General features: G+C 35.1%; 1 protein-coding gene across 1 annotated transcript in view; it reads right to left on the bottom strand.

Annotated features, from left to right (window-relative positions):
- Positions 1 to 13,225, bottom strand: part of CEP152 (centrosomal protein 152) — a 98,803-nt gene that overhangs the window by 16,733 nt on the left and 68,845 nt on the right. The window contains exons 18-21 of the mRNA XM_061182159.1: positions 12,620 to 12,901; positions 10,248 to 10,379; positions 5,185 to 5,835; positions 1,757 to 1,892 (exon numbers count right to left, since the gene is read on the bottom strand). Of these exons, the coding sequence (XP_061038142.1) occupies positions 1,757 to 1,892; positions 5,185 to 5,835; positions 10,248 to 10,379; positions 12,620 to 12,901 (1,201 nt within the window). The remainder of the gene's footprint in view (positions 1 to 1,756; positions 1,893 to 5,184; positions 5,836 to 10,247; positions 10,380 to 12,619; positions 12,902 to 13,225) is intronic.

The raw sequence follows: 13,225 nt of genomic DNA, 5'->3' as shown, positions 1-13,225 counted from the left end.
GGGGAAAAAAACAAGTTACAAAGACTAAAACAAGTATTAAACCATATTTATAATGTTAAAAGACAAACAAAATATAGCAAAAGCTTTCTGAGGATACCTATATTTGGTCAAAACAAAGAAAAGCCAGAAGATGATTTTTTAAAATCAGAATATTTATTACCTCAGATTGTGGGGAAGTTACAGGGATGGAATTGTGGTGAAACACACAGGGGTCTTCCACAGTACTGGTGATGTTCTACTTCCTAAGTCAAATAGTGGGTTCCTGGTTGTTAGGTTCATAACTTACATGTGCATTACATATATTCTTTGCATGTATCAAGTATTTCATAATTAATATTTAAATGAGTTTTAAAAATGATAAGATATTAGGAGAATATAACCACACCACTAACAGTGGTACTCTCTGGTGGTAGGATTATGAAGGACTTTATATGTTTTGGATTATTTAACCCTTTCCAACTTATGAATTTGTTAATGTGTTTGTTTTTAGGGAAAAAAGATTAAAGAAAGAAAAGTAAATCCTTTTATAGTTTGATTTGTCCTAAGTCAAAACTAATTTCTTTCATATTGATTGGACCTCCCACATAATATTTAAAACTCACTTCTATGCATTTCACAAATTAGAAAGTAATTCTCAGGTTATTCCAAACATAACAACAGACATAAAATGACATTGAAACGTAGGAAGCAAGATACAAATTAAGATAGTGTTACCCTACTAATTGGTAAATTAGCATTTAACTAATTGGCAAAAAGATATTCTCAACTATCTAGAACCTAGAGATAAGGAAAAAGGGTTTCTGGATGGGCAATGAGAAAAATAACTGTCAACTGACTTCTTAGGAAAGGCAGAGATTCTCTAAGACTCTGTTAATATGCCTACTGAACTAGAAACATGTGGAAACTAAGGTTATTGGCTTTGTACATATGATTTGTTCTGGCAATTCTTAGTTCTTTTCCAGGTTACAATGGAGACAGCAGACAAGAAACAAAAAGTACGTATGGTTTGTACATGGAGGGAAGGAGCAGGCTGCAAGGGGTCAATGTCCTAAAAGGACTGCAGCTTATAAAGCGTATGGCAGTTCCTAGTTCAAAATCCCAGTAAATAGACAGTATAAGCCCATATTCCTCAGCGAGCTCTGAACACCTCAAGGGGCTGTAGCACAGTGCAATTCTTTTTGAACTGACAACTCTAAGTCACAAAGTAAAAGTTAAATTATTAATTCATCAAATATTCAAGGAACACAAACTATGTGCCACTCACTTTGACAGTTGGTGGAGAGGAAGAGATAAAAACACTGCCCCCCAACCTCAAGAAACCCACGAATACATCAGAAAACACTTAATACACTTCAGAAAGATTTCTATTAAAAACAGTTGAAATAAGCTTCAATAAATTTAATGGAAAGGTCTCAGTGATTTGGCAATTCTCTTATGTGTAACCCTTTCTCATCAAAGCCAGGAAATAAAAACATGACTGCTCTACTAAAATTCTCATTATTCTCCTCATAATAAGAGTCACTTATGAATGGAGGGAAGACATGAAAAGATAGGAAATAAGAGGGCCTAAAGCAACCCTGTCTGCTAATACAAAATGAAACCTGGGGAGAAGACACACATTACTTAGGAGTAATATCACACATTTGTTCACTCATGAAAACTGTGCACGTCTTTGATTTCCTTTTATCCTCAAAACAACCCTCTGGAACTGGGATTATGGATGATGCAAAGAATAGTAGGAACAAAATCCCATTACCAGCTTCTGCTTCTTGCACGGCCAAGGGCTGAGTGTGGTGTCCAGATGTAGGTGCAGGAAGGAGCGCCAGGACCCTAGGGTCTCCTCTGCCAGTGACCCTTGTGGCAGGATCCTTAGAGATCTTGGTCATATTTCTCTGAAACAGATTATCTTCATAGTTAATGCTTATTAAAAATCTTTCTCTACTCAAAATACTAATATTAAAAATATAAAAAGAAAACACAGCCTGAACAAAATCTTGCCTAAACTATCACCAATATTTTTCTTAGGGTTTTATGTGAATACTGTCATTACTATGAGCTAGACTCCTATGACCGTATTTTCCAAATTAGAACATTATCCAACAGAGGACTGGTGGGCCAGCTATGGGACAGACAGGAGATATAGTTTCCACTTTTAAGATATTTTAATGGTTTCTGTGATCAAACCACAGAACAGACTATGTGAAATCAGAATTGTTTTTGAAAATCCAGAACATTTACACGGCAGCAGGGAGAAAATTCATTAGAAACTATAGTACCAACCTTTTGCCTCCCATGAATTGAAAGTAACAACAGTAAAAACAATTTTTGAAACATACAGTATGTTATATTTCTAAATACTTTAATACATATTGTCATTTGTTCACAAGAAAAGACAGTCGAATGCCAATGTTAAGGACAGAAACTGAGGCTCATCTAAGTGAAACATCTTGCACAAGACCATTTCCTCACTAATATTTATTGAACACTTTCTGCATTCTAGTTTCTGTTTTGGCAGCACAGCTACTAAATTCATTAATGGTGGGACATTCTTTTAAGGCAATATATTTTCAGATTTTGGACAACTACTAAAACTCAAACAGAACAGGTAATCTTGAGAAAGCTGTCTTGTTTAATTACTTAAAATACATTATATATGCTCAATTCTAGAAGCGTTGATTTTGATTTTGAGAAACTCATTTCATTGTCAGGAAACCTACCCATGCCACCCAACAGAGGCAGAGGTCAGTAGGTACAGAGACAATGCAAACTCCAGTCAATCAAGAGGGTATGAGGTTGAGGCCAAAAGAAATAATAAAAACTGATCCCAAAGGTAGCCAATATTTCCAGTTTCTACTCAAAACTGGAGAAAAGCCAAGATGACAAAAAAGGCAGGAGCAGCAACCTTTTGTCTTAGTTTTAACTTGACATGGGTGGTAAGAAAACACAAAACACACATCCTTAAATTTGTTTAAAAATTTTGTTCCAGTTGATATTTCTGTTTTATCTATTATGAACTGCTGTATTAATATACTTAGTATATGAATATAAATTATATATTTGATAAGGCATTCATGTTATTGGAAACCATATTTTTAATTCATTGCATTCTTGCCATTTAAAATCTGGATCATCTAAACTTAAATGTTCTCACCAACAAAAAATAAGGTAAATATGTGCGGCGATGGATGTGTTAATTAACTAGATGGTGGGGAGCCTTTCACAATGTATATGTATATCAAATCACCATGATGACACTTTAAATATCTTACTATTTTATTTGTCAATTGTAGCTCAGTAAAGCTGAAAAAAATTGACTAAAAATAAATTAAATTAAATTAAATCTTGATCACCTAAGTTATTTTAATGAGGACTTTGTATACCGATCATTTTTTCCAGTTTTAATTTTCATGAACAGTTCTAAAAACCACAAATTTAATCAATTATAAATCATAGTTCTTCACATTTATGGCACCTATATTGCAAATTTATAATCACTGCTTTATAATCATTGCTTTATCTCAAGGTCCTGAGCTGAGTTAGCACTAAGACAGCAGAAGGTTGAGTATTATTCTTCTGTGACCAATGCCAGATCAGGCATTTCAGAGGCACCCTTTTCTCAGGAACAGAATCTGATCCCACTCAGTGAAAGCTGCAAAAGTCTAAATTCTTAGCCAAATTATGTGATTCTGTCTCCATATACATGTGAGACACATAAAGTCTTACAGAGGATCTTACACTGCTTGCACAATTTTAAGCCCTATGAAAAGACCCCAGGGTTGATTATATATATTAACAGTAGGAGAAAGGTGTTGTAGCTTCTTGACTTTTATAGCAGAGAAAAGTTTCCTTTTGCTTCAGGAAAGCAAACTTGAAAGCATATAACATGATTTTCCCATCACTTCTTATCCTTAAAGTCTGCTATAAATAATTCTTCTTAATTATCTGCTTTTCCCAAAAATTCTCAATCATGCAGTACTCATGGGAAGTGGTCTTGCTGAGTTAATTTTACATTAAAAGCAACTATTAAGCAGTAACATCTTTGTGAAATCAAGAATAAAAATATCAACTGGGTTGAATTGGGATGGGACAGATTGATCTTTCAGGTTCCTTTGGCTCTAAAATTCTGTACTGTTTCAAATGCAAGATGCAGAAAGATCAAACTATGTCATTTGTATCCTACCAAAATCCAAGGAATTAGACCAGGGATTTGTATTTTATTTTTCAGATGAGCAACTATGACTACCCAAGGTAAATAAGCTAGTTATCGCTAAGTATGAGGCTGGAACTCAGATTTTTTTGTAGCTTATAACTCTTTCCAGTAGGTATTAATACCAAATGCTCAATCCTGGCCTTGAAAATCTTTAATCACAATATTTTAATGAATTGTAGCTTTTATGTATCAACTCTTCTATCAGACAAACCTTATAATATTGGCATTTTTTTTCTACCTCGAATTCCAAATGTTGAAATTGGCTGGTCACAATGCCTAGAATATCATTCCGGATTTTTCATGCATATCTAATGTCTTTAATCATAAGGCAGCAAGACTTTGGTTTTATCAGATCTTCCACACAAACTAAAAGCTGGTGTCAGAGAACACTTACACAACGAAAAGAATAAAACGAATTCATTCTACATGCACATATGTAGTACACTAGCAAAACTGGGCTTTTTGTGTGAGTGAGCCATACCTCTACTTGCTTGTTTCTATATCAATATTCTTTGTACCCAGTTGGCATTTTTTGCCTACATGAGATATAAATTCCTTGAGGGCAAGAAATAGGCTTCCAAACTCTTTAGAAGATCTTAAGAAACCCTAGTTTAATACGATGCATATTTCTTGAAGTAGTCATGCCCAAAAAACAAAAATAGGAATGAAAGTTATTCAGTTTCTGAAATCTCAGGCCCTTACAAAGAACAGCATATACTTTTTTAAGGAAAAGGATGTCTAGTGGCTAAAAGCTCTGCTCATATTTGTGGCACTATGAAGAAGCAAATTTTGGGGGACAAAAAAAAAAAAATTGCAATCCTCTGAATTTGCTAAAAGTTTTTTAAACCACTAGTAAAAACACAAGTCTTACACCTATTAAACTGGAGAATGAAGAAAGGAAAAAATACCAAATGCAGCTTCTACAATCATCTTTCACATTTAATCATAGCTTTTTTCACTTATTAGGAACATACCTTTACCCAGTCTGAGTTGACAGTTTCTATAAGTAGGGAGAGTGTATCTTGAAATGCTTTCTGTATGCAGGTCTTTAGTTTTTCAAAATATTGCACAGACACCCATTTCGAAGAACAAGTCGACATGAGTTCCAAAAGGTACTTGTTCTCTGAACCACTGGCTTGCTCCTTCTGGGTGTCCTTTAAGAGAAACTCAAGGACAGTTAGGATGTCTTCCTCATACTGATGGATTTCCAGTTGGATCCGCCTAGCTTCCTGCACAGTCCATTCTCTGCGACTGTGGTCTAAACACGTTTGTAATTCTGTCTCCTTTTGAAGAAGTAGTTCAGTTTTTTGTTTCGTAAAGTCTTCTTTAGCTGCTGCAAGCACCTCATTAATTTTATTTCGATGATCATCTAAAAATTGCCGGTAATCTTGCTCATTTTGTTCTTGAATTCTGTGGATTTCTTCTTGCTTTTCTTTGTTCCATTCACTCCGGGCCTTTGCCAGCTCAGCCCTGACAACCATGGGGACTTCCTCATTCTTTAACTCAAGCTCTCTCTGCAGAGAATGAATCTTCTCTTCCAATTGCTTTCCAGGTACGACATTTTTCTCCATATTTGCAATCTCGCTTTTCCATTTCTCTTTAGCTTCAGAAACAGCAAACAATATCTAAAGGACATAACAATGCACAATGAAAACTCTTTATGATTCTCCTCATTAATAAAAAAAAATTAAAGTAACCAGTTGGGTTAATCTTTGAACTTATTAATAAGAGATTTAAAATCAAAATTAAAGGGAAAAAGTAAATTTAGATAAGACATTGGCTGGTCCTAAAATACACTTACACTAAACTTAAGGATCTTTTCCCTCATTTTAAATCACCTAATACTTTGTCTCACGTTATTTAAAATAAAACATCCATTTCTATATGAATAACTAGAAATTTAAACTGATCAAAAATATATAATTATATAATTATCTAAAACTAATTTTAGAAAAAAATTCATATTTTTTTTTAATACAGATGCTGTCTCAAATCAAAGCCCCCAACAAATGAATTATCTTTTATATGAAGCAAAAGCAGCCTCTAAGGAAATCTTACTAATATTTTTAGGAATGTAACACACATAACCTGCACAATAACTTGCTGACAAACATACTGTATTTTAATGCAATTTTAGTGGTTAAAACAGTTCATTAAATGACAATATCAAACAAAGTCATTTTTTCATTAATCCAATTTTTGTTTATAACAGAATAGCAAGACTAGCAGATCATAGGCACCAGTAGTACATAACCAAAAAGTAATAGGGAATCAAAAAGCCTGAGCTGTAGCTCAAATCCTGACTTGGATTGCAGAGGCAGCCTAGCCCGGTGCTTAACAGAACAGGCTCTGGAGACAAATTGCTGGAATTAACTTCCCACTCCTCAACTTCTTTGAGCCTCAGTTTCCTCATCTATAAAATGGGGATAATTACAATGCCCACTTGATAGTTTTTTTTTCTTTTTTTTGGATTAAACGACAAAAGGAAATAATCTATTAAAGCACTTAGGGGACTTCCCTGGTGGTCCAGCGGTTAACAATCTGCCTTCCAATGCAGAGGACGCAGGTTCAATCCCTGGTCGGGGAACTAAGATCTCACATGCCGTGGGGGCAACTAAGCCCGCGCGCTGCAACTACTGAGCCTGCGTGCTCTACAGCCCGCACACCACAACTAGAGAGCTTGCACACCGCAACGAAGACCCGACGCAGCCAAATAAATAAGTAAATAAATATTTTTTTAAAATAAAATAAAATAAATAAAGCACTTAGAGCCCGGCAAACAATAAGACTCAAAAAATGTTATGTAGTTACTGTTACTCTTGGCTGCATGGGCTTAGAAAAATTCTTAATCTCTTTTGTACTTAGTGTCTTCTATATAACGAGCAGATTGGATGATGATCTCAAGTCCCTTTTACTTCTAATATTCCCTGGACTGAATTCAAAGAAGTCACAAGGATACAAATGTAAAAGAAGAACTGGCCATCTCCAAAGGCTTGGCCTAGACAATGGTGACTGCTATGAATCAATACCATATATACTGACTATACTGCTGAACTGAATGAATAAGCATTTTCAGAACTCTAATGGAAAACTGATGAATTCATAAAAGTGCTAACAAAAGATCAAGATGAAAAAAAATTAATTACATGGGACTGAGTGAACTGATGAGGATGATTATAATTTTTGTGACTTTCTGTTTGAATTAAAAACAAACAAACAAAATCCCACAAGGACTCAGAGGCAAAAAATATACAAGTCAATTTTCACTGTAAAGTAAAGGAGCTGTTACAGTGGAGGATTACTGGACTGAATGTCAATATTATGACATAGAAAAAAAAAAATACATATATATGTGTCAAAAAAAAAAAATACCATACATACGCTCTGGCTGTTGAGACAGGGGGTCTGTGTCCTTAATTCTCAGCTATTATACAATTATAGCGAACATCTTCAACTATATGGATACCTAGACACATGTTACATACCTTTATTCAATAAAATGTGTTCCTGAATAGTTGGATATAAATCAAAAATTTTGAATCATACTTTAAGTTTACTAAAGGAACCCAATATCTAAGATGAGCTTTACGAAGGAATTCACAGAAAAATTCTTTTGCTACCAGCAGAATAATTCAGTAACGAAGTGAAACATGTTTGAAACATGTTTCCTTTCCCAAAAAGGAAATCAGGTCCTGTCACAATGGATGCCTGGAAATTATTAACAGGTAACTTGGGTGGAGGTGTCAGATCCCAGGGAATTTGCATGACCCGCCCAAGCTCACCAAAAGTGTACAACCTCTCACATAAAGTTTTACAAGGAGAATTTGACAGCATTAATTGATTTAGTGTTTCCTGATGTTGCTACACATTAGAATCACCTGAGGAGCTTTTAAAATCCCTAAGCCCAGGCCACACCTTGTACCAATTGAAACATAAAGCCTTGGGTTGGGAGCCAGGCAAAAGTATTTTTTAAAAGATCCTCACATTTTTCCAATGTGCAGCAAAGTCTGGGAACCACTGAACCAACTTGCCGACTTCTGGACTCTAGAAACTGGCTTTAAATTTCCACAGATCTTGATGGATCACTCTAATCTTATAAGAACTCTCCAGCAAATGCTATGAAACTGGCTCTTGCTCATCTCATTTGGCTTGGAGGAAGCATTTGCACAAAACACTATGTTTTGTGGCTGAATAATTATCTAGAACACTGCTACTCACAGCCAAGTGTGGTCCAAAGACCAGCAGTTACCACATCACCCGGGAGTCGGATAGAAAGTCTAATTCTCGTGACTTACTCCAGACCCAACAAATCAGCATCTCCAGGAGCAAAGCCCAGGAATGTGCTCTAACTAAACCCTCCAGGTGATTCTCATGCCTGCTAAAGTTTGAGAAGCAACACACCGTCCTCTCGTTTCTGTATTTCTGCATTCACATATATTCAGGCCTTCTGTGTTCTTAAGGAAAAATCAACTTTATTATTCTTAACTTCTGAGCTCTAAGACACATATGCATACCATCATATTGTTTCCTCTTTCTGTCTCCCTCTTAAATTTCCTTTTGAAATATTTCAACATACTAAAAGTACAGAGAATACTGTAATGAACCATTACATGAACTACCCATGAACTACCACATAAGTTGAGAAAAATATTAGATTTTTTACTTATGCTGAATTATTTCCTTAAGTAATTTGTGGAATAAGATTATGAATGCAACATATGACTCATTTACAATGTCTGTTACGCACATTATTTTCTAAAATGGTTGTGACAACAGAAGAGTAGCATATGCTTGATACTGCAATCTATTTTGTGCATTACAATTAAGAAGAGAAGGTATAAACATATGGCATAAAATATCACCTTAAGTTTGCTATTTGGACTTCTCATGAAGACTATCTGTTCATATCTTTGGTGTACTCACTCACAAATTGTTTCTCTTATAAATCTGTATTGTTTTTTTTAATCATATATTAGTATTAATGTTTCTGTTTGATTCATTTACTTTCCTTATTTTTATTATCCCCTTCACTTCCGTTTTTTATTATAAAAACAAATGTTTTAAATGTTTGTACATATTTTATCCCATTTACCTATCTTGGCTACTGTGCTTTGCCTGTTGTCTCACAACTGAGTTATTATGATGCAAATCTGAAATATTCCATTTCTTTTAATTTTTCTATACTGTCATTTAAAAATGTTTATCTTCTGAATCAACCTAGAGTTTATTGTGATGTAGGGGGTGGGAAAACAATTTTTCTAAAATGCTATCATAAGATGATTTATTATGGAAAATTCCTCATTTCCTTGTTTTGAAACAATTTATTAAGCTTTTAGTCATAGTTGGGCCTATCTCAAGTCTGTATAGTACTGAATGAAAAAGAATTCTATTTTTGTGACTCAACACTGTCTGAACTGTTGCTTTCCAACATATTCTATTAAGTGTTAGGGCTGGACTACTATTTCTTTTCCAGAACATTTAGAAAAATTTCTAGTCCTTTCAGTTTTCCAAATAAATTTTAGAATTATTGTGTCAAACTTCAAAACTATGTTCAGTTTATTGGCATTTTGATTAGAACCAGTTTACACTAATAAATTAAGTTGTGAGGATACAAATGGTTAAAATATCTGATGTTTCCAGTCAAGGAACATGACATCTCTGGAAAGGAGAGCTTGTTATTTACCAAGGGGAGTATATTATAAGACTACTGACACAGCACAGAAAACAGTAGTCATGCATGTGAAAGGATACTGTAGAGCTAATTGCTCTCTCAGTTTCTCCTAAAGATACTACAAGATAAATAGGGATTTCATTCTGCGGGTAAGGTTATCCTCCAGATTATGAGAGTTTCACAACCCTGAAACACATTCTCTCCCCCTCCACAACTTGATGATGATGAGAACAGATCCCACTAATCAGGCCCTATGCTTAGTATGCATTATCGCATTTAATCCTCCCACAGTGCTGTGAGCAGGTAGGAGTTCCCGGGACTGAGATGAGGCCCCCTCCTGAAGCTTCTTTCCAGGAGAGCTCTTACCCGTGTGGCCACAGACTGCTCTTGTAGCTCCTCCCACTTCTTCTGTTCTGCCTTTAGAAGTGCTTTATACTCTGCAAGCTCGGGCAGTTCTTCCAGCCACCGATGACGAGCATTTTGCACAGCTGTTTCTACCTGCAGGAGAGCAATTGCAGGAGAGAGAGAGGTAAAGGAATGTATAAAATTTCAGAAAGATCCCATATGCAGGTAACCACTATGATTTCATGTGCATTTACATTGTATTGCACTACAGTAGTTAAACTGACTTCAAGCACCCCACCTCATCCCAAACAGTAGATTCTAATCCTTCTGTTGTAAATGTCCCATACTATCCACTGCAAAAGGCAAAGCAGGAATTAGAAATCTACACGTTTGATGGCCACTACTATTATTAGAAAGCTTTATACAAAGTACCAATTGCCATTTCCAACAAACTCCTATTTATCTTGGGGAAAAAGAAGAAGACATGCAGGAAGGCTGCTTGGTGTCAGCCGCTGTCCAATCAGTATACCCACCACCTCCTCAGACCTCGTGCCCGACATATAAACACATGCACACAGGCAAGCATGCACCAACATATTATAGTTTAGAGCCCTACACTTGGCAAATTTTCTTGCTGTCAAGAATGAATTTGTGACTATCAAGTGAGGTTGATAGTTCAGTTCTGGCAAAAATGTAAGACTTGATGAATTATGAGGGTGATCTGGTTGTACATCTGTCACAGGGTGACCACAGATCATTTATTAAATAAACTTTCCTTATTTCCTTGTTTGAAATATCCAGATACACAACATATGTGTAGCCATACACACACACAAAAGCAGAGTAGATAAAAGGGGCTGAATTTCTCACTAAAATACTAAATACATTTATAGGTAAATTCCAGGAAGTTAAAAATATGGGGAAAAGATAAAGCTCCTATAGAAATTTACATTCCTTTAGAAGTTATTATGAACATTTCCTTTCTACTATATCATGCTATTTGTTTTTCTTCACAAGATCTGTGATTGTATAAATACCTAAGCAGCACCCCTAAGAACATGTCTCTTTGCCTATAGAAAATTTTCTTAACTCTGTTGAGAAAATTATTTTTTAACTGATTGAAAATGTCCTTGATACAATTACTATATTTGCCTATGCTTCCAAACTTTAAGGATTCCTTGTAAAACCATGTATAACAATTTAACAAATAGGTAGAATTTCAAGTATTTATCAAAAGCAGAGTATGTTTTTTATAAAACTTTACTTCAGGCATTATCTTAAGACTTTATAATAAGTAAAAGATCTAAAATAAAAAGTATACAATAAATAATATTATATTAAGGTCCAGGGACCTCTGAGGGTTAGAAACCCTGTCAGATGGTCTGTGAGGTCAAAAGTATTTTCAAAAATTTGGACCTTATTTGTCTTTTTTTTACGCCCATTCTTTCATGTGTAAATAGTATACTTCTCCAGAGGCTACATGCTGTATGATATGTCTCTTCTCTGACAGCCAATGGCAAGTATGAGCGAGGATTCTTGTTTTTTAAAAATTTCTTAGATATTTTTCCAATACAGTAAATAGACATACTACCAACACAGAAAAAGCTCTTTCGTGTCTTCAATTTTTAAAAGCGTAAAGACATCCTGAGAACAAAAAATTCAAGAATCACTGTAATAGATAATATTGATAAAACAAATAACTCATCTTTATTGTTAACACAGAGCTATACTTTTCTCTGGATGACCTTTCTTGGAACCAAGTAACATATTATAGTTTAGAGCCTTACACCTGGCAAATTTTCTTGCTGTCAAGAATGAATTTGTGACTATAAAGTGAGGGTGATACTTCAATTCTGGCAAAAATGTAAGACTTGATGAATTATGAGGGTGATGTGGTTGTACATCTGTTACAGGGAGACAGGGGTTGGGATTTATAGACAAAGTCCCATTTGCAGGGGCATGCCTGCAGATTCAACTCTCAAGTCTCAACACAAATACTGTTATATACCTTATTCACTTTAAGCTTACTCATCTATAACTACCTTAGTGGAATATTTACTATAAAGTTAGATAAGAAAGATTCATAATTAAATTGTGCTTCGTTCAGATGTAAAACCATCATCATTAACCTCAGGCATCTTAATGTTTAGACGGACCTCAGAGGAGCAAACATTTTGGAAACTGAAAGAACATACAGAAAAACTGAGAGGCGACAGCTTTGTGACAGAAATATAATGAAAATTTTGGGAACAACATAAGATTGTTATCCTACCCTGGGGTGTACAAAATGTTTAAGTATAAAGTTATGAACAAGTTCAACAGTAGCACTTTATGGGTTTTCATGAGCAGGCAGGCAGTTCCAGTAATTTTACTATAGGAAACCTGCCTATTACCTGTTTGGCAATATTTTCACAGTATTTGAGTTCCGATTCAACCTCAAGTTTCTTCAAGCCCCCCTTGATGGCTATTTCCTTCTCTTGCTCTAAATTTTGCTGGATTTTTCGCTTCTGCTCTTCTACCGTGATTGCCATCTCTTTCTTGGCAATAACGTCAATGGCAGTTTCTTGGTCAGTTTGGCTGCAACAATCTGAGGTCTTCTTTTTCGTTGCCTTTATAATTTGATTCAGCTTAGACTGCCACTCCTTTTCAAGCTGCTGAATAAGTTCTTGTTTGATCTGTTTTCAGAAGAAAAATCGTATGAAAAGAAAAATATTCAAATATTCAGAATTATAAAATATAAAATATTCAGAATTAATAGCTAGCCAGAAAAGCAACCACAGCAGTGTTTGAAAACCATCTAGACATTGTTGTAGTTATTATGTGAGGTTTAGAAATTTAGTCAATGAGAATATATTCAAGGAAATCCTGAAAGTTACTCTTTGACCTTATCTATGGGACATAAATCACATGGAAGAGTTAAGTATATTGTGTAAGGTCAGGCTATCTTGCTCTCAAGATGCGACCTTCTGGAAGCTTTGACATTGCCACTACAATGATGG

This window comes from Eubalaena glacialis, chromosome 2, assembly GCF_028564815.1.
Source record: "Eubalaena glacialis isolate mEubGla1 chromosome 2, mEubGla1.1.hap2.+ XY, whole genome shotgun sequence".
Lineage (NCBI taxonomy): Eukaryota > Metazoa > Chordata > Mammalia > Artiodactyla > Balaenidae > Eubalaena > Eubalaena glacialis.
Note: the sequence above shows the minus strand (reverse complement) of the source record. Positions and strands in the feature narration are given on the sequence as shown.